Source organism: Mercenaria mercenaria, unplaced genomic scaffold, assembly GCF_021730395.1.
Source record: "Mercenaria mercenaria strain notata unplaced genomic scaffold, MADL_Memer_1 contig_2164, whole genome shotgun sequence".
Classification (NCBI taxonomy): Eukaryota; Metazoa; Mollusca; class Bivalvia; order Venerida; family Veneridae; genus Mercenaria; species Mercenaria mercenaria.
Window position 1 is genome coordinate 19228 of NW_026460205.1, and position 23341 is coordinate 42568.

The 23341-nt window shown below is 35.2% G+C and overlaps 1 protein-coding gene across 1 annotated transcript in view; it reads left to right on the top strand.

The window, feature by feature from the left end:
• The first annotated feature begins 1653 nt into the window (after positions 1-1653).
• Positions 1654-23341, top strand: part of LOC123535247 (uncharacterized) — a 54517-nt gene continuing 32829 nt past the window's right edge. Inside the window, exons 1-3 of the mRNA XM_053533245.1 lie at positions 1654-4965; positions 6965-7219; positions 22613-22888. Coding sequence (XP_053389220.1) covers positions 2613-4965; positions 6965-7219; positions 22613-22888 — 2884 coding nt within the window. The 5' untranslated portion in view covers positions 1654-2612. The remainder of the gene's footprint in view (positions 4966-6964; positions 7220-22612; positions 22889-23341) is intronic.

The following is a 23341-nucleotide window of genomic DNA, read 5'->3' on the forward strand; positions in this document are numbered from 1 at the left end:
CTAAATTTTGACATTGTTCCACGTTATAAGATGTTGGAAGATCCTATAAATAAAATGATCACGACTAGAAATCCATCTAATTGCACAGTGAAGCAATTCTACTACGAACTAGGACAATAATTCACCTGCCTCTCCAACTGTCTGTAGGTGGAAAAAGAAAATCTCCAAGGGCGTAAAATTAAATAGTTTTTTAGGTTTAGGACACAAATATTTGAAAAGCGAACAATATCTGTAACAACAAGCTACCTGTCCATTATATTGATCTAAATAAAGCAATTTAAAGGATATATGTTGTGTCATGACTGAAGACTACTTTAGATTGTGAACTTTTGGAATTATTTGACTTTTTTAATACAATTTATAAGATAAAAAAATTGTAAGATCTCTTAGACGCATAGATCGAAACGCATATGACTTGACATATCGCGTATGATACAAAAACGAGCACGAGAATGTCCTATTCCCTATTCAGAAATTCGTTTCTTTCCGACATTAAATCACCATTGTGCTAGCAATCAAGTCGGAAACACTAAAAATTTTCAATGACGCCAATATTTATCAGCCGTTGCTTGTTACTCTGTGGATAGAGCGGTCCAGTGGTAACACTGTCTGACTCTAAACCAGGTGTCTTGAGTTCCAGCCCCCACTCCTCCAAATAAAGATAACTAACATTTGGGTAAGAGTCACTTGTATGGGTGTTTTACACATGGTACGTTAAATACCAGGGAAACTTCTGGAATTGGAGTGTTTCCAGTATTTTGCACTGTCTTTCCACTAACATTACTAACAGTCTTCTGGAAGAGTCGCCCATACTGTTTACCGGAGGCGACTATAAATAAGCTTACATACTTACAAACAAACTATGTAGACGAAACGTCAAGGGAGGTAAATATGGTCATAGAATGGGACTACATAGACCGCAACCAAGCAAATTAACAGCAGACTTGGTTGATTGAACCCGTTTATGAGAGGTAATGCAATAAACATTGAATGAACTCCATGAACCAACAGGGTCGGAAAATATTAAGGTGTAATACTTTTTCACTTAAAGTTTCTACTCTGAATACCTGAATGCCAATTTCATTATTTTTGTTTAAGACATATAAAGTTTTCTCATAAAAAAAAGTTACAGTTGGTCTAATGGTGGCAAAGATGTTTGCAATAATTGTATATGTTTACAGTTATTGTAACACATCTATGTGCAGACATATTTTATGCTTATCTGGCTTCATATTGGTTTTGCGACGTAATCAGTGTGTCCATTTCATGATCATCATCTTTAGCTCCGGACGAATTCAACTATGGCCCCTTCTTAATAAAAGGCCATTAGAACTGGAATGAAGAGAAAGAGCAGTATGCGAATAAATATTATAGGAAACTTCTCCCAAGGCAAAATATCATTAACACGGCGCTTGATAGGTCAAAACTGTGATGGGGTTATATCTACAAATGACATAGAAATCAGAAGCTTTATGTGCGAAAAGATGAAATGGGGACGATTTAAATCAATGGATGATGAAAACAAGGACTTTTTGGTAGAATATCCGCAGTAACTATTGCACGTTCTTTTGATACTGAGATATTGAGTGAAAAAGTTGAACGTACAGCACCTGCGAACACACAGAACAGTCATACTGTTTCAGCAACCGCAGAAGACCATGCATTTTCACTAAATGAAAAAAATGGAATATTTCATTAAGTTTTGGATTGAATTAATTCATGACGCTTTGAAAATGACATATCGCTTATTACACAAAATCAAGCACATGAATAAATGTCCTGTTCAGAAATCTGTTTGTTTCTGGTATTAAATTATCATTGTGCTAGCGATTAAGTCTGAAACACTGAAGTTTATAAATTATGCCAATTTTTAATGGCCGTTGCTTGTTAGTCTGTGGATAGAGCGGACGAAGTGGTCCAGTTGTAACGACGCTCTCTGACTACGAAACCAGGTGTTGTGAGTTCCAGCCCCACTCCTCTAAATAAAAAATACTAACATTTGGATAAAAGTCACGTGTATGGGTGCTTTACACATGGCAAGTTAAAGAACCAGGGAAACTTCTGGAATTGGAGCGTCTTCTGTATCTTGCACTTTCTTCCCACTAACATTACTAACAGTCTTCTGGAGGAGTCGTCCTTATTGGTTACCGTTGGCGACTGTAAATAAACTTACATACAAACAAACAAACTCTGTAGACGAAATGTCAGGGGAGGTGAGTAGCGTCATAGATTTGGACTACATAGAACGTAACCAAGCAAATCAATAGTAGACTAGGTTGATTGAACCCGTATAAGAGAGGTAATGAAATAAACATTGAATGTACTCCTTGAACTCACAGGGTCGGAAAATATTAAGGTGTCATACTTTCTCACTTAAAGTTTCTGCTTTGAGTACCTGAATGTGAGTTTTATTATTTTGTATAAGACATATAAAATATTCTGAGACACATAAAGTTAATCTAAAATTGCTCTAATGGTGAGAAAGATGTTTGCAATAAATGTATATGTTCACAGTTATTATAACACATCTATATTCAGACATGTTTTATGCTTATCTGGCTTTATGATTACCATGTTTAGCTCCGGACGAATTCAACTATGACCCCCTGAAAATGTACCTTTATAAAAAGGCGATTAGAACTGGGATGGAGAGAGAAAGCAGTGTACGAGTAAATATTATTGGAAACTTCTCCCAAGGCAAAACATCATTAACACGGCGCTTGATAGGTCAAAACTGTGATGGGGTTATATCTACAAATGGCATAGAAATCAGAAGGTTTAGATGTAGAAAGATGAAAGAGGGACGATTGAAATTAGTGGAAGATGAAAACAAGGACTTTTTTGGTAGAATAGCTGCAGTTGCACGCTCTTTTGATACTCAGAAATTGAGTGAAAAAGTTGAACGTACAGCAACTGCGAACACACAGAACAGTCATACCGTTTCAGCAACCGCAGAAGACCATACATTTTCACTATGGCAAACTCAGTTTCCAACAACATCTCAAGAGCCTACTGATGATAGACCTGTGTCCTTGAATGTGCAAAAACCGGTTATAAACACAACACAACTTCCTTCTATTTCAAGCGAAGATTATCAAACATTTTCTAGTGGAGTTGACCAAGAAAAAGATGATGTAGAACTGTCCTTTGACATGTGGGACTTTGGTGGCCAGTACATCTTTTATGCAACGCATACTTTGTTTCACAGCAGAAAAGCTTTGTATCTTCTTGTAGTTGATTTATCATCTCCTCTTGATAAGATTGTGATTGATAATGAATTTCCCACCGAAAGCGGCGAAAAAGACATGGAATATTTCATAAAGTTTTGGATTGAATCAATTCATGCATTTGTTGGACCTGGACCTCCAGTTATTATTGTTGGGACACATAAAGATAAAATTCAAGGCAACGAGGAATCGAAACAGTACTTCGACCAGATAAGAAGTATTTTCGAGGACACAGACATGATTGACCATATTCAACCTCAAGACTTTGCTGTGGATAATCACGATTTGTGTGACACTGAGATACCAAATCTTCTTCAGTATCTAATACAGAAAGGCAGTGAACTGGTGCAAACTGTAGAAATCCCTGCTCGGTGGATACAACTCGAAAATACATTAAACCAACACAGGCACAAAAATGTTATTACTTTCCAGGACGTTATTAAAATTGATGCCAATAATGAGTATCCCTTGAAAGAGGAGCAACAAGTGAAACTTTTTCTACAATATCATCATGAGAAAGGAACATTATTCTATTTTGACGAAAAACCGATGTCAGAGCATGTCGTCCTAGACCCTGGCTTTCTAGTAGATGCGTTCAAATGTATCATCACGCCCGAGCGATTTCGCCTAAACGACATTTCCATACGTCATTTATGGTGTTGCCTGAGAGATGAGGCTAAGCTAACGGATGAGTTGATAAACAAGGTTTGGAGTCATAATAACGAAGACTTCATGAAACACAAGATGGTCCTTCTAGGTTATCTCAAGAAGCATTTCATAATATCACAGGTAGTAGAGTATGACATGGCAAGAGGAACTTATAAAGAGCAAGACTGGTACATTGTTCCAAGTCTTCTTAAAGACAAATGCTTGATGGATGTAATGGAAGATTTTCTTAGAGAAAAGCCGCGAACAATGGTTCGATACTTTATGCATTTTGAACAGACATCAATTGTACAAATGCTTTTCCACAGACTGATAAGTGCGGCACTTGGAAAATGGGCTATCCTAAAGTTTGGAAACAAACAGATGTTGTTTAAAAATCTTGCTGTTTTTAAACTCCAAGAAAGTCTTGCAGGCATAGCAGAACTAAGATATTCTGGCATAGAATTACGGGTAGTGAGTCTGTGTAAAACCACGATTGGAAATCAAGTACCTGATGGATTTAGGCGTTTCATAGAAGCCATTGTTACTCATGAATTCAGAAAATTAAAATCACAGATGGGTGACAATGCCAAGCCGTTTTCGCAAAAATACAGGTGTAACCACAAAATTCACCACCTACATGGTAGTCATCAAATAAGGGATATTTGTCTCCTTCAAGAGAAAAATTCCGTGTTCTGTCCAGACAATTATACCCACAAGGAAGCTAGTAGTAGTGAAGCAAAGGCAGAATGGTTTCAAGACGAAAACATTGCAACTGTATATCCCAAAAAGATCTTAACGGAGAAAGATCTTAGTCAATTGGCACAAGCAGCAATCGGTAAAGGCTGGCAATTGTTAGGAATTGAACTTGGCATAAAACAAGTTGAAATAGACCATATCATGGAAGAGAATTCTCAGATTGCCATGAAGATATTTCAAATGCTCCTGAAGTGGAAAGCAAATTCCGAAGACAATGCGACATTAGACGTTCTGGCTGGATCAATACAAAAATGTCCATCGGTCACAGTTGAATGGGATGAACTTCGAAACATCAAAGACGAAGAAAGTGGAATATTGAGGAGCGATCATTCAGGTATAATTAACTTTGTTACTTAAGTAATGATTTATATAGATCATATTCGTTTGCATCACTTAATTATTTCGTCTAAATGCGATAACATGTATTAATTAGAAACTACTGAAGAATAGTAACGTGACCAACACGACACCTCTAGATCTTACGTTTTACATCATTTAGAATTACCCGATCTTTTATAAATGTATTACGATCTGATAAAAATATTTATTGTATACTTTCTAATGTATTATTGGCAATTATTGTTGTCAATAAATGCACATTTCCTTGTATATATTTTTCTTTGCAGTGACATATTTTCAAAGTTGAAATTTTGAAACGCTGTTACATTTTCACTGGTTTTCTTGAACACTTTAGATATCTTTTGGCAGTGAATTATGTAAGGAGAGAAAAAGAATCATATGAATAGTGAAGTAAACGTTTTCCCAAATGATTTGTAAAAGTTAAAATACAAAAATTTACCATAACATTTTGTACGGATTTAATACATGTACATGGTACTTAACATTCGCAAAGAGACACTTATTGACATCTGTATCACTTTCGAATCTAGACGCTAGAAAAATAGAATGACACTTATATCTCAGATATGTTAGGAACTTGCAATACTCGCACAGTAAAAAACATGTACATTGATGCTGAAAATGCTACCAATGTCTCTCGTTTTAAATCAGATGGCGTTTTCAACCATTTGAGTATATAATTTATAAAGTATATGTAAAACAAAAAAAAAACAACAGAAAAAAACGTTATCATGAAAATGGTTTTATTTTCATCTCCCTACATATGAACAAAATCGTTTTTTACTTGGTGCCTCTCGCGGAATATTTTATTTTATACAATTTGAAACGAATTCAGTAAAGTCAGGTTTTAACATCCGTTATTTGATAATACTGCAAATTAAAAATGGAAACATGTTCCCTTAAATTTAAGACAATTGCCCCGGATGAATTTCATTAAATTTTCCCCGCAAAAGTAATTACAAAGATCATCGCAAATGTAAAGATATTACTAAATCAAAGTTCGGTAGTTTGTGTCATCCTTAAATACAGAAACATACTTAAATATCCTCTATGTGTTTTACAGTCCGAGAGCCCAACTGAAGCCAAAAGCGGTTTATTCTTAGAAAGAATATATCCTGCATAAAAAGTCAAGGTCAGCTCTGATAATTGATGCTCATTTTCTTGTACAATTTTAAAAGATCTGTTTTACTTTATATCTTTGTTCAAAAATGTCTGAAATTGCTGGACATATGTACATTAAAATGAATATTACTATCTGTTACAACTAACGACAGAAAGTATTCTGAAAAATGAAATTATATTGCCAGAAAACTGTTTTTGGAATTCTTCACACATATTTGACCTTGTGTTTGGATTAGAGCTGCATTGCTGACTTTACCTGAATTACATACATTGAAATTAATTATCATCACTGACTAATAATGCTTAGATATTTTCAACTCAAGAAAGTAAACAAGGTTTTTTGAAGTAAATATCATAAACAATAACAATAAACTTCAAACATACCATGTTTGATATTTGCTTTGGTATTAAATATAAGGTTTGACTTTGACTCCTTTCTGATGAGCTCCTTAGAGCTTACATCTTTTGACATATACACACATTTACTGATACTGACAGTCCATTGAAATGAGACAGTGAAAAACTGGTAGATGTGTACTTTGCCCTGTCCCCAAATGTTTTAGAAGCAAGTATAACCACCTCTATGACTAACACTTGTTAGCAAAATATAAATACGAACACTTTTGACACTTAGGACATTAGTTTTCATGCAGGCTATGCAATATTCTTTCTAAAATGTATTAACTTCTTTTGGCCTCGATTGTTTCATTATAAATTCACGGGCCATTTGACCTTTACACTTTGACATTCCGCCACCGGCCAATACTGCCAATATTCCTTTTTGTGGAAATGCATGTGATTTTAACATGTAGCATATATCCCACTTAGATTATAAAATGTTTCTATTTCAGTCATTAGTCAACCTTTACAGGACCTTACTGTCAAAGAAAATGAAAACATGTTCTTGGAATGTGCCGTTTCAAAACCAGATGTTCAAGTAATATGGTTAAAAGATAATGAAGAAATTTACTCAGAGATTCGTCGAAGGAAGTGCGTGGACAAGTATTTACACCGACTGATTGTTGAAGATGTTAACACCACAGATGCCGGTATATACAAATGTGTCTTTGAAGACAGTTGTACAACGTGTACTGTCACAGTCGAAGGTAAGCGTGTGCTTTAAATATGAAAACCTTACTTGACAGTCTGTGAAATTGGAATTAAACTTTTACAAACAAATGTACGCAGTTTTAGCTGAATAATTTAAGTAAAGAATGAAATGTTTGATCAAACTGACACCCGAGTTGAAAAAATACTTATACTTTGCAGGCAGACAATATCTTTTTTAAGGGTGAAACTTTCTTTGTTCGCAGAGATTCCAGTTTATTTAATGTGCTTGTTACTTTTAACTCACCGTTACGAAAATCACCAGAGCTAATGCGATATTTCCAATGTAGGCGTCGGCGAAGTTTGTAGACACCATGTTACCGATACTGAGCAAGCTTATATCTCAGTAACTACTCATTACAACTGAATAAAACTGTATAATGACTTTTCCATGATTATACAAACTGAATGGCATGGAATTCATAACTTTTTCTATCATTTTTATGAAATTATACCACATTTGTACTTAGCCATTTCTCAACGAAGTTCTCTTTGCGATTGTATCTCAGTAACTTCACATCACAAGTGTAGAAAGATTCGCGTACTTCTAAACCATGGTGATACCAACTGAATCACATAGGTCACATAACTCTTTCTTTCATTAAGGTGAAATTATGCCCCTTTGTACTTGATCATTGTTTTCAGTTGTTTTAGACTGTCTGCGAGTAAATATCTCATTTACTGCACTTCACTACTAAATGAAACTTCACACACTTCTTTGCCATGGTAATACCAACTGTGAAAGGTCCCATAACTCTTGCTTTTATTTTGTGAAATTATGGCCCATTTTGTACTTAGTTATGTCTCCTACCACTCTGTGGTGTGGGAGACATATTGATTTACTCCTGCGTGTGTGTGTGTGTGTGTGTGTGTGTGTGTTTGTGTCTGTCTGTCTGTCTGTCACAAACCTTGTGTCCGCACTCTAATTCGAACATTTCTCATTCGATCTTCACCAAACTTGAACAAAATATGTTTGCCAATAAGTCCTCAGCTAAGTTCGATAACTAGCCGAATCGGCCCAGGCACTTCGGAATAATGGCCCTTGAATTACCGAAAAACGTTCAGCTCTTTGGACCTAAAAGGACCTAAATACTAATAATCATTAGTAGTATAAGAGTCTTCTTCTTCTTCTTGTCGTTCGCGTGTAGACATAGCGACATTGCATGGTGCTGTGGTTCGTTAAGAGAGTGCCAATGGCCCAGCACCTCTGTCTTCAACTTTCTAGGTTTCTTTCGGGGTTACCTCACCCTTAGTTCCGAGTTAAAACCCTATCCTTGGAACAAAGGAGCTATTTGTCCCATAGCTGGGGGTCTGTTCATAGGCATCAGGGCGTGTCCACACACCGGTGGGCCTGGCATGCCACATGTCTGGGGGCAGACCTCCTCCGAGTCCCCTGCAGTTCTGCCTGAGGCCGCAAGGTGCTCAGTTACCGTGTGGCGCCAACTCGGAGGCACTGCAAAAGGGCCTGTCTGCAGAGAGGCTATGTACTGGCAGGGAAGACTTACGCACTCGGCTCATTTTTCACCAGAAGGCTAGTCAGCGGTGGAGGCTGAAAGCGGAAGGTGACAAGCACAAAACACACAGCACACTACACTTGACGCATCAGCAGACCAATTGCAAGAGTCCTTTTAGAGTCCTTTATGTGCGCTCTATGTCCAATCTTTACCAAACTTGAACAAAATGTGTTTGTCTATAAGTCTTTGGCCAAGTTCGTGAACTAGCCAACTGGGTCCAGGTTTTTCGGAATTAAGGCCCTTGAATTACCGGAAATTAGCCTTTTTACTCTTGTCCGTGCTCTAAGTCGAACATTTCTGATCCGATCTTCATCCAACTTTAACAAAATGTGTTTCACCATAACTCCTCGGCAAAGTTTGATTTCTAGCCAAATCGGCTTAGGCACTTCGGCATTATGGCCATTGAATTACCGAAAATCGGCCTTTTTACTCTTGTCCGCGCTCTAAGTCAAACAGTTCTCATCCAGTCTTCACCAAACCTGAACCACATGTTTTTGACCATAAATCCTCAGCCAAGTTAATTAACTAGCCAAATCGCCCGAGACACTTCTGAATTATAGGTATTTAATAACCCAAAATGAGCCTTTTTACTCTTCAAAGTATGTTTGTAGTGAGTAATAAGTATTCAAAGACTGACTTACAATTTAGATGATCAGGCAGTTGTAGGAGACATGCGCTTTTCTCAAAAGCAGCTCTAGTTATACTTTTCTTTTCTTTTTCAACAATATTCAGTTAGCAGTTGTCAGTAAGTACTAAACATCACAGCTAAATAATACAATTTGTGAAAAGGTCCTTTGGAAACGTAAACACAACCAAGCAATATTATAACAGACTCAACTTGATTGAGGCTGTTCATGAGGGATAATAAAATGTTCAACATCATTCACGTACCCCAGACTGGCCTAAGGAGAGTTCTGTTTCAAGAAAATTGAATGTTCTCAATGATTCAAATGACTAGGAAATATAACAACACTGAGTCAAAGTACATGGAGATAGTTTTTACCGCCGCGTCACGGCACTTAAAGACTGCTGTAACACTCAATTATTGGTCATTGTAATACACTACCTAAATGCCCAACGTTTCATAACTCTTCTTATCATTTTACCATGTTACCGATTCTCAGCAAGCTAATATCTCAGTAATTACTGATCATAACTGAATGAAACTTCATTCCCACCTTTCCTATGGTTAAAGGCACTGACCTTCAGATATGGCTAAAAAATATTTTCTTTCAAATTGAAGTTGGGACATAATATGAACATTAGAATTTGAGTTGTTTCTACAATATTTGAAAAACTCCAAATCAAGAAAAAGAGATGACCGCGTCGGGAATCGAACCCCGGACCGCCGCGGCAATAAAGACATTTCTCCGTCGTCGTAAACAATAGAGTTATAGCGAAGTTATTGAGCTCATACTGCATTATAGATATTTATAATCGAGACAGTTTGCCCGAGGTTAAGTGTTACAAACACTTTTCGATTTTCATCGTAAAAAGTAGTAAAAACAGCAAATTCTCATGCGTTTTCGTAATATATAGTTTATAAGTAATTAAGTTTTAAAGCCTTCTTAAAGACACTGATTCTGGTATGCAAGGTATGTGGTCTGCGTATTGGCAGTAAGAGCCAATATACAAGACTTGATGCTAGATAGACTTGCTTCTGTTTATCATATTAAGCTTCTGTATAGCTACTGTGCAGTACATATATTGCATGTGATATTTCTCACCTTTTTAGCAAACCAGTTCTCACTTTTATAATGAGTTTAGAAAGCCTGATTAAGTTGGGACTTTAAACAAACAAAGTCAGGACAAAATACAACAGCATATTTATTTTTCAATTAATCAAGCTGTATAAACAATTATATCTCATTATTGCTTGATTTTTTATAAAAAAAATAAAAGAAAGAAAGAAAGAAAATGCATTCAGACACCTTTTTAAAAATAATGAATAATTCATCTATAAATAAGTCATGTGTATTTTGAACAATGATATCTGCTGGATTTTATCATGAAGGTCCATATGTTTTTTTTTCATTTATTGAAAATGCAACTGAGCGCTTCTTTAATTTCTAATAAAATCCAGCAATATTCAATTTTTTCTGTTTTTATTTTGTTACTTAGATAAAAAGATCATAATTAATTAATAATTCAAAAAGTGCTTGTCATTTCTCTTATTGAATTTTAAATAATTATTTCATTTTTTATTAAATAAAGGTGAGAGTTTTCTAAAATAGTGAGAATTGCCTTGATGTAAGCATTATAATTTAATTGGTCAGGACATTACTCATCAAGAATGAGCAATTACAATTAGTATATTATCAATTAAAATAATTTTGTGTATAATCTGAAAGAAGCTGCACTTCTATCAGTGAAATGTATAGCACTGGAAATAACCAATTATCTTTACATATCAATAAAATTTATGTTCCTCTGACATGGACTACATGTCAAGACTACAGGGGTTTTATGGACCCTTATCAGACTGGACCAGACAGGAACTTGTTTATTGGGGATTAAAGTGTCTGGCTTTTAGGGTGGTGGTGGTGGTGGTGGGGGGGGGGGGGGGGGCACTTATATAGGAGATTTTCTTTGCCTTTAAGAAATATAACTAAATGAATGGCGTAGGTTCCAAAGCTCTTTTTTTCATTTTTATACGCCCGTTTTGAAAAAAAAAATCGTATTATGTGATGGCGCGTGCTTCTTACCGTAAATAACCAGACCAAGGTATTGACTTCTTTCTTGGCATGTAGGTAAACCGGGACTGTAGGTCAAAATTCAATGTTACAAATTGAGCTCAAATGTCAAACTTGTCCATCATATTTCGTGTTCGGAGCGTAACTTATTTACCATTCAAATGATTGACTTCAGACTTGAAATGTAGGTAGGTGGCAATGTGACGATGTGCAGAGTACATTAATCAGGGTGGTAGGTTAAAGGTCAAGGTTACAGCAGGGTCAAATTGGCCCATGAAAGTTTGTGTCCAGTGCATAAGTTAAAAGTATTAAAGATATTGACTTGAAACTTGGAATATGGGTAGGTAGTGATAAGACGATGTGCATATTGCAACACTCTGCATTACATCTACCTCCCACCTCGAAGAAATAATTAAAGTTTTTAATCTTTTAGTGTCCTGTCACACACACACACACACACACACACACACACACACACTGCTTCCCCTATACCGAGTACCTATACTCCCACTCCACCTCACAAATTTTGTTTTCATTTAGTTTCTAGTATATTTTCACCACCACTGCACACACACTCTGCACCCACACACTTCCCACCCATAAAAATCTTTAAATGTAGCCTTTTTCTTTAAAGTTTGCTTCGGTCCTCCTCTGATAAACTCTTCGGGTCTCTCATGGTGGAGCTCTTGTTATGAAAATATACCCCTTTTGTGCTTTTTATTCGAATCAGATTTCAAGCATCTGTTACGTTTGCCTTTCTGTAATATATTTTATCATTATCTACTGTGAAGTGGAAAGAGGAATGAATAAATGCTGATTTAATTCTTTCTCATCCCAGTCAGCCCAACCTATCTAAAGGCAATTTATTTTTAGTTTTAGTACTTTTTGCTTCCTTATAGTGTCTCTTAGATTTGTCCCTGTCAACATTATTCAGTACCACATCCCAGCCTACCCACCTTCACATTCAGACATTCAACCTCTCCTGTATTTTTAGTTTTAGTTCCTTGCGTCACCCTCCCACCTCACATTATAACCTACACACACATTAACCCCGCTCCCAAAACTTGTTCAGTTTTATGGTCTTTTAGTATATCATCACCCTCCCAAATCCAGAGGCACATCCCAAAAATAATCGGCTCTGTTTTCTTGATATTGTCCCTTAGTTTTCCGTTATTCACTCACCCACATTACACCCACTCCTGATACACTGCAGTGTTTTGTATTTTTGATATTGTCTGTTAGTGTCCCGGTAACCAAATCTCAAAACGAATATACCTTTCCCCTGTGTGTGTGTTTCTTTTTAATTTCAGTTTCTTGCAGGTTTTGGTATGGTCTCATTATATCCCATGCCCTCATCTCACTTCAACCTTCCCGCTTCCCCAAATATTTCCATTTTTACTTTGATATATATTTCATTATGCCCTCATTCGAAGAAGTGGGGTAACACTGCTTTGCACAGGTCGGCCGCGTCGTCGGTCTATCGGTATGTCCGTCTGTCGGTAGAGCGAGTGGCCTCCGCTCAAAAACTGAGAACCACTTGACAAAGAATACTCAAACTTGATAGCATGACTGGGCTTATAAAGTAGATGGCTATAATTTTTGGGGTGAGTAGTTCAAAGGTCAAGGTCAAAAGTGTCAGACCCTTGAAATAGTTTCCGCTTAATTGATTGAAAATCACTTAACCAAAATATCTTCAAACTTGATAGCATGGACTTATGAAGTAAAGACTTCTATAGTTTTTCTTGTCAGTATGTCAAAGGTTGAGGTCACAGGGACCTGAACAATGAAAAAAAAAAAAACAACAAAAAAAACAACAACAACAAAAAACACTTCTACATTGTAACTTGAAAAGCAATTGACCAAAACCGTTTAAACATAACAGGATAATTGGGCTTTAAGTGTTGATGACCCCGATGCGCTCTTTTAAAGAACCCCTTCGAAAAATCGGGGGCATCTTGCTTTGTATGGTCAATATGTCCATCTGACCGCAGAGCGAACGGTTTCCACTCATAAGGTAATGCGTCCATACTTTGAATTTAGGAAGCTTGCATGGAGACCATGGTTCTAGATGTATTTTGGATTGCTTAGATCAAGGTCATGAACATCGTTACTAAATATAGAAAAGTGGTTTTTTCACGATAACTACGGTCAGGGATCAGGTAAACAGATCAAAAGTGATAAATAAGGCAGTTTTCATTCAGACTACATTTTAATTTATTTAAAATGTGCCCCTTTGATAGAAATTGTGATCAACTTTAGCACGTGAGCAGATTTCTCAGAAACTACTTGACTTAATGCTTTTAAACACATCACAAGTCTTTGGAGCCTTTGCTTTTTTTCATATATTTAGATAAAGTGATTTTAAATTCCAGACATATCTTTAAGATCATGCAATAACCTTACATGGCAGATTTTATAATTTTGTTTGATTTATTGTGATGTTTAAAACATGAAATGTAGACAAAAGGTTTGTACTTAAATGAGTTTCTCAGGAACGAAAGTGCCTCTGATAATTCATGTGGGGAAGTTGGTAGTTACTTTCGGAGAACAGATTTGTACTGGTACAGAATCCAGGAACACTGGTTAGGTTAACTGCCCGCCGTTACATGACTGAAATACTGTTGAAAGACGGCGTCAAACCCAAAAACAAACAAACAAACTGAATGATTACATACACTTAAAGGGAATTCATATAGTTTTTTTATGCGCATCTTTCTGCGCAGCCGACACTATCTATGGAAAATTGAAGTGAAGTCAACATTTGTTGAAACATGTGGCAGACAATCTTAAATATGAATAATCTTGAATAAAATAACCTTTTTTAATAAGTTTTATCAGTAATCAAATGTTGATATTGGTTTATGTTGTATTGACATGAATCATGCCTGACATGTATCTTGCCATTTTTGTGGCTGTGTTTTGACGGCGCATTTTAATACAAAGACAATGTTGTTCATATAATGTTAGACAATTAACTTTGTATTGATAAGACAATATCTCCACTCAGATTATTTAGTATTCAATTATAGAAAGAATTAAGTTTATTAAACTTTCTTTAACTTCTAGCAGATATACATGTAATCAATTTGGTCAGGTTCGCGCCATTTTTCGTCCGAACAGGTGTTGTATTCAAGCGGTCTTAACATGAAATTTAGCCTGGTGACCCATATATTTTTAGCCATTTTGTGTTCAGAATACAATTATTGATACACAAGAAAAACAGGAAAAAAATCTAAGAAACAGTTTTTTCAAAATGTAAAAATAAATATTCTTCACTATGGGTATTTTTCATTGAAAAAAGTTCACAAAAGTGAATATGAAAACAGATTTTTTTTTCATTTGTACCCATTATTGTAAGGATATAGTATTACAAATATTACTATGATATCAAAAAAGTATATAATAAAATCTGTAAAAGGAATAAACCTTATTGTGCTGTCTTGATGTATATTTTGGTTGGTATTTATAAAAAAAAGCAGAAAATTATGAAAATGTTGAAAAATCGCTGGCAGTTTCAGCAACAGTAATCCTAACCTTAGTTTCTAATTGTATTACGCCCTTTTTGAACTATCTAAGGAAGTTGGTTAACTTGTTACCAGGGTAAATTTAAATTAGTTGAACCGCAGCATTTTTTTTTTGTATTTTGTGTAATATGAGGTTTTAACTGCTTCAATCTCAATTTCGTTTATCCCTGTCCCTTCAAGTCCAATTTTTATCCAGGTTTGAAGAACATGACCTTCCAAAGGTATTTTATATCGAAAGAAGAAGGAAAATACGGATATGTAACACTTTTCAATGTATTTTAGTTTCATTGATATCCGTAGAAGTCTGCATAATTGATAATTTTTACTAGTATCCGCGATAGCTTTCTAATATAAGATTAAAATGTATATGTCGTGGGGCTCGTGTTTCCATGGTAACGCATTTTCTCTCATTTTTAAACAACTATGTATAAAAACGTGGATTTCGATGGCTTTTTTTTCTGTTAATGACCAATATGGAATATTTGGGTAATATTATTAGCAAAATACCAAGCACTTTACATGGTACCCAATTTTTCTTAAGTTTAAAGTAATCATGGCAACAGAGCTGTTTAAAATAGCTTATATCTTGCTTTTTGTCGTAATTTCTTATAAAAAATATTGAATAAAATTATCTTTCTTGTTAATGTAGCTTTAAAATATATTATTTCTGACGTAAGTTATATTTTTTCATGTTATTCGCACAATTTTCGCAGCATAAAATATTTACAGCAGTACCCTTCGCCTGACATTTTCATAGAAAAATCGTTCAGCATGCTGCTGTCAATTATATTATTCTCATGTGTAATGTTGAAATGAATTTAGATATATAGGTCACGGGCTCCGTTTCCATGGTAACATCAATTCAATTCATGAAACCATAATTTTATACTGAAATTTAAACAATTTTAGAGCTTAGTTTTAGTATATAAGTAACACATTATCAACGAAAACTGAAAAATAGGTATTACAAATGAAACTGCCAGATTTTTATTTGAAAATTGCTGTAACAAGTAGCCTTTCACCCAACTATATTCCAAAAAACATTTGTTACCATCATCCATTTTCATACACTTCGTATAATATTTCAATATAATTACATCAAAGAAGCAAAATATTGATCATTATTCAGAGCAAAAGACTCATAAAAATATTTCAGAAGAATGGATATACAAACACATTTAGTTTGTCGTAAACGTCGTCGTAAATCGTCACGTTAGCTTCCGGTTGGACATGCGCAAATACAAATATTAAGGTAACCTACCTCCTTAAGCTAGTATTTTGTGGAAGGATTTCGAGCACTTTTTCAATAATAATCGATGAGCCAGACCCAGTAATTTTGCCTAGCGGTACCATCCGAGGGGATTAAAGCTCAATGCTATTTTTGGATAGGTAAACATCTGACAATTCAGAAACTATGTGATAGCATCGCAGTGGTGGTAGCTTTTTGTGTGTTATTAGCCGTGCAGTAACCCCACCCCAAAATAGACTTTCATCAAACTTGCGTTAGACATAAGTAGACTTTCTATTTTAAACTGATGGTTCTCTTTTATCTTTGACTGTATTTGCTTGGCAAACAGCTCAATTTATGTATTTTATGTTTTTATATCATTGTTGTTGAAAAATTGCTTGTCTAGCGTTTAGTGTTGGCAATTACATACACACATAGACCAATGCTTAAACATTAAAGAACACAAACTATTGTGTCATAATATGCAGTTAGAAAGATATTTTGCTCATTCTTGAACTAATATGACATGTTTAAATACATAGAGTATAAGGTAGTAGGGTTCTACAGACCACAAAATCAAGTTGTCTGCCATTGGCTGTAGGGGCGCTCGTAATTTACGGCCTATTAATGTGCGTTACCTATTTGTTTAAAATCAATTAATACTTCTATAAATGATATGGAACAGAAAAGTATGAATATCGTTAAATCAAAGCAATTTCTGGACTAGTTTTGATATGTTAGATCTACAATTAAATAATTATTCGCAGGCCATTAGTTTTTAATATCAAAGTCACTTTGTTGTTATTGTAATTTACGTGACAATACACATGAATATGAAGAACACAAAATATGTTTAAACATGATGTATTACTATTTGAACTGTCTAAAAGGTGCAAACCTCTGTGTCATTATTCTTATGCTTAAACAGTAAACCTTTTTATGCTGAATTTTATGCTGAACAATACCACATTTTAATTTTGTACAGTAGAATACGTTACCATCAAAATCAAGATTTTCATAGTATTTCATATAAAGTGGTTGCTATTCAGTATTATGTTTAGAAAAAAAATTAATTAACTAATCAAAAAAGTTATTCTAAGGTTATATATCAAATGTCATGTAAATTAATTGAATGCAAATGTGTAATTTACGTTACAATATGTTACCGTATTCGGTAATATGCTACCGTTATTATTTTCAGTCATTTTTGAGTCGGCTAAAGGCTGAAAGCCTTTTGACGAGTCCTTGCTATCCAACGATTCTCTAAATGGACCAAATAACACAGTGAAGGGATGTAGTTCCATTAGATTTCTCAAACTTCAAACAGTTCACTGCATGAATGAAGTTAAGTTGTGTCAATTCCCTTTGCTATGACCAATATACGATGTAATCTGTCATATTTATGACTTGTAATTGTGCAATTCTCGAATGTAACTCATTAAGCATAAATGTGCATTTTAAGAATTGCGCAGGCTTACAAAGCTTGGGTAACATCCAGCGAAAGACAAAAAATAGTTCCAGCAGGGCTCCAGATAAGATGCGTATTAGCGTAAATTACGTATAGAAATAATGCAAATACGCATGTCTAATAATTTCTAAGCGTATAAAAACGTATATAAAATTACAGAAACGCACACAATGCTTTTTTAAAAGCAAAATTTGAATTGTCTGGATGCGTTAGGTAACATAGCCGATCAGCCTTAATTCTCCCACATTGAACGTAAACACGCATCGTATGATTTCTATAAACTTTGCGTGGGTTGAATTTTGCAGTCAGTAAACGGATAAATTATCGGAAGAAGAAGCTCTTACTGGTTTGTTTAGTTACTACTGATATTAAAAATGATTTTAATTCTTATTTTTTCGAGAAATAAACAAATCGGCGAAACATTAAATTGTATTTTCTTGTAGTTTTTGAAATCGAAAGTAGATCGTCTATGTTTGGCGAAACGAAACAACTTTTTTATGAAAAGATTTAAATAAGAGGTAATTTAACCGTAAACTTCAATGTCAGATACTGCCAATTGCTGCTAAATGTCTTCGTATCATCACAATTTGTAAAATATATTGTTCAAACTGGAGAAAAGTGTAATCGTATCCGGATATAATATTTTGGGTAAATATCGAGCTGTGTTATAAAATTTTAAGAAAAAAAACTAAAAACAAACTGAAACTGGTAGACTATACTGTCAGTACATCAATCATTAGCCGACTCAGGCCATTAAGGCCTTTGATTTTGTATACCATGTCATTGTTATTCTTTGTTTTCAATAAACCACATTTTCTGTCTATTCAACATACTAAAACATTCTTAGTTATGACTCTTCATCACTGTCTGAATCTCATACGATATCGTCAATATTGGTAAGCTCATAATCTTCATCAGTTTCGCTGGTTTTGTTTTTGTCAATGTTGCACAATATGTCAACAAGTTCATCAGGAACAATCTTGTTGTCACTCAAATTGTACATTAACTGTTGCCAGTCATGAAAGTCCCAGTCATTTTTATCAACATCAGGAAAATAAGGGCTGTTCTCATGGGCATGTTGCCAAATATACACCTTGAAAAAAAAATCGAGGTCGTTTAATTTTGATATGAATAAGAGTAAAACTATAAAAGTATTAATTAAATGTAGAAAAAGCATTAAGAGATTGTATATAATTTGAGTTTATAATTATAAAGTTTTCCTATTATTTTTACAGTAGCTACGCAAATATGTACACTTGTAGATTTAATATAGATAAATGAATAAGTACCTGATAGTTGACTGGATTGATATGGTGGCAATAGGGTCATGTCAATGCCATCAGAACTATTAAGGACGCCGTCTTGGCTGCCGTCTGAACATATTGGCGATTTATTTGACAATCTTTAAAAGTTTGACTTTCCCTTTGCGCACAAAGGCGTTTGTTGTATCGCATCCATTCAAACAATGTATGGCTGGCAAAACTGAACACATATCAAACTTGTCCTTTTGCGTCTAGGATAATCTTGATATCAAACAGTAGCCGCTTGTTCCCAACACCAGTGTGAAATGAGTCTGTTCTAATTTGGTCAGCATAATGGGCCAGCAGTATCAAGACATCAGAGTCGGGGGATCTAACAATGACTGTTGAAGCGTAACAAGCCCTCGCACTTACACCTAGGCAGTGCAAAATAATTTTTGTGTCCACTTCATCCAGATTGAAAAACAGCTCTTCTAATATCGTCTGTCGTAACACTTTAGTTCATTATAACTTGTTATACGGAAACAGCTGCTTCCAATTACAAAATTGATTTCCCTGCCTTGTTACCTGAGTGAAAAATGAGCATGATCAATTATTGAGTTTTGAGGTCATCATTGCTCATGAAATCTTTCCAATTCTGTGGATTACTTTTTTTGGACCAGGAAACAGAAGTGTTGGTGCAGTTCCATGTTGTTTTCTTTCGACAGACTTGATTGTTTTGGGATAGTATGTATCTGCAATGCAATCTTCTCTCAAAGCATTGCCATCAATAAAGTAACATTTTCAATATGATTGCTTGCTGTAGGCTCGATACTTTCTTCAACGTAGTGTAAGAGTTTGGCTTTGTCTGTCTTTGTTGGCATTCCATAGGATGTTGCCAGTGACAAGGGAATTATGAGTCTACACCATGCATGTCCAGCAGCTAATATCACGAATAGTCCAAACACATTTTTTCAGCCCTTATCTGAGCCATTTTATTCTGCGAGCTGGTCGCTTTCTTTGTTTATTTTAACTAAGGCAATTTCAATATTATGCCTTGATATTATATCTCTTCACGAGATCATGGAAGGGGACTGACTTCTCTACAAATCATCGACTGATATATTCTTCAATGATATCTTTTCCAGCATCAACAGCAGTCAGAAGACCGTCAACTTCTTCTGCATATATAGGTATTCCAGAGGATAAAAAGTAAAGGCTATCATTTACATCAACCTAACTGGCTTTGATCTGCGCCGGTTCTATTTCTTTGTGTGTGGATTTGTCTTCTAAAGTCATGTCTGCTTATTGTAGTGTAGCTTCAACATATTAAGCTCGCATGTGTTGTGTTATGCACCACCTGTAGTATATGCAGAAGAGTTTCTGCTGAAATCTATGATGCCTCCCTTTTTCTTGGCATGACGGTTGATAGTCTGTTCTATAGTAAGTTCAACAGTATTCTGTGATGCTGGTACGGCTGATCAAGACACACTGAAGCCATGTCTGTCAAAAGCTTTTTCTGCACAAAAGTAGGTTACTTCAAGATTCATCATTAGGAACAGATAGGGGAGTGGATAGGTTGACGGCTCAATCCAGAGGTCGTGGGTTCAAGTCCCACTGAGGTCACGACCATGACTTTCCGAAAGTCATAATGTTAAAAATTCCCTAGGGGTGGCAAGGGGTATTTGTACCTAAAGGTCTAACATCTGTCTGAAGAAAATCTAATTATGAACTGTAATGATGCTTAATAGTTGTCCATGTTATTAAGATGTTCTTTATAGTTATCATTATTATTAACATTTATCCAAAGCAGCAAACCCAAAAATATCGAAAACTAGAATGTGTCTGTAGACACAGTGTGTGCCCCCAACTGGTACATTTGTCACAAATAAGGGGCAATAATTCAATTTTTGCAGTCTTAAGGGGTATGGCCTCAGCAAACATTTTATGAATAGGATTCATTATTTTAGGCCATATACTTTTTGAGCCATGAGCATCACAAACAAAAAATCCACTATTTTGGCTATTTCAAGGGCCATAACTCTGTAATAAGTCCTCAGATTCCGATGAAGAATTCCAAGTAGATTCCGAAGAAGACTGCCAAGTGGGCAAGGTCATATCATGATAAGACTCGAGCTAGGTTTCATGAATTTACATCAAATTCTTTTTGAGCTAGGCACATTATTAAGTGAAAATGTGCATTTTTGACTATTTCAGGGGTCATAACTTTAAAAATAGGGGATGGAGTCAGCCAAAGAAATAAGAGGTGCGCAAGTTTATATCATGATAAAGACTCATGCAAGTTTTAATCCATTTATATCATATACTTTTTGAGATAGGTGCGTAACAAGATGAAAACGTGCTTTTTTGACTATTTTAGGGGCAATATCTCTGGAAATATGGAGCGGAGACATTCAAAAGATAGGAGGTGCACAAGTTCATATCATGATAAAGACTCATGCAGGGTTGAATTAATTTATATTAAATACTTTTTGAGCTAGCCGCGTCACAAGGTGAAAGTGTGCATTGTTGACTATTTCAGGAGCCATAACTCTGGAAACAGGGGGCGGAGCCAGATGAAAAAATAAAAGATGCGCAAGTTCATATTATGATTAAGACTGATGCAAGGTTTCATGAATACTAATATATCTAATACTTTTTGAGCTAGGCATGTCACAAGGTGAAAATGTGCATTTTTGACTATTTCAGGGGCCATAACTCTGGAAATAAGGGGTGCAGCCAGACGAAAAATAGGAGGTGCACAAGTTCATATCATGATATGATATCATGCAAGGTTTCATCAATTTATATCAAAAACATTTTGAGCTAGGCGTATCACGAACTTCGGACGGACGGACGCACGGACGCACGGACGGATACACGGACAAGATCAAATCTATATACCCCCACCACTCATGGGGGCACAATTAAGGAAATATTTTACTTGTTTGTTCTTACATATTGTATACAAATACATCAATTACTTAAACTGAATAGCATATGTTCCATACTTCGTATGCCTACATTTGATATATTTTAGCTTACCTGAACTTGTACCCAAGTGTAGGCATTTAACAGGATGATATCACACTAAAAGCTACCGTCGATACATTGCTATCACATATTATCTTACTCCAGGGTTGTATGCCTTTCCAAAAATCACAAAGAGAATTAATCCCCCAGATGGTACCAACCAACCCTATGGCTCACCAACTATAAGAAAAGAACCGTAATATATTATTTGGGCAGTGGGGTCAATGTCACATGTACTGAAAAAATCTGGCTAAAGTTGATGTTAAGCCTTGGATCTGACTTTGGACTTCATGTGTCAAGGTCAGCGTCGGTGTTTCTAAAAATAGAAAAAATGATATCGTCATATCAATTCTTCTTAGAAATAATATATTGTATTAAAACTTAGTATATTGGTATAAGGTTTTAATGACATTTGTGGCCTCTGGAAGTATGATCGAATTATTTCGAATTATTTCCCCTTTCTTTGCCAAGGGCTTAACTTGAAAGTGTTAATTTCTGTAAGTTCTCCAGACTCTGCTATTTTCGATGTATAGTGTATTTTGCTAGTACATGTATAAGTAAGTAGGCTTAGTTGGTATCTCAGATACACTTCGGGCGTTTATGTCAGTTTACAGTGAAAACTCTTGTTTATAATCGAAAATTATGCAAAATCAAAATACTCATATGTAATTCATCGATATTCATCCATTTATAGAAAGACAAAAGCCAACTGAATTCCTTCAGACGCTCTCGGACATATGTATTGAAGACAAATCTGGATCTGCCAGTTTTCAATGTAAAATAAACAAAGTAAGTGTAGACGTCAAATGGTACCATGGAAGTCAGGCCTTATCACCGTCAGAAAAATATCAGCTTTTTGATGAAGGGCCTGTTCATATACTAAAGATACTCAATGTTACGGACACAGATGAAGGCATGTATCATATCGTTGTTGATGGACAAATATCCTCTGCTATGCTCAATATAGAAGGTTTGATATTTTTTATCATTTTAAGCAAGTAAGAATCACTTGTTTATGAAAGGAAGTGTGTTAAACTATACTGAGAAGGCTACTGTTTGAAAGAAAATGGTTTTGTTTGAAACGTACACAAACAGTAATAATTCTGTAAAACCTTATAAAATATTTTTACATGTATAGAAATGAGTTTCGTCACTGAATTAAAATAGTTATTCTGGTACACTAATCAAGGAAGATTAAACTGTACTTTAATAGGAATTTACGTTTATGAAGGCAAATTAAAAGTTAAATTAGATTCTCGAGCAACAGCGAACAAGTTTAAAGCAAACTGCAATACATCCTGTCCGATTGTATATCTATCTAGAATAGTTGTCGAATCTTCTCCCTGTTTGTACTTCATCAGTCAACAACAACTAACCTTAGAAGGAAATATAAATGAAACTCTTGAAAATGAATATCAGATAA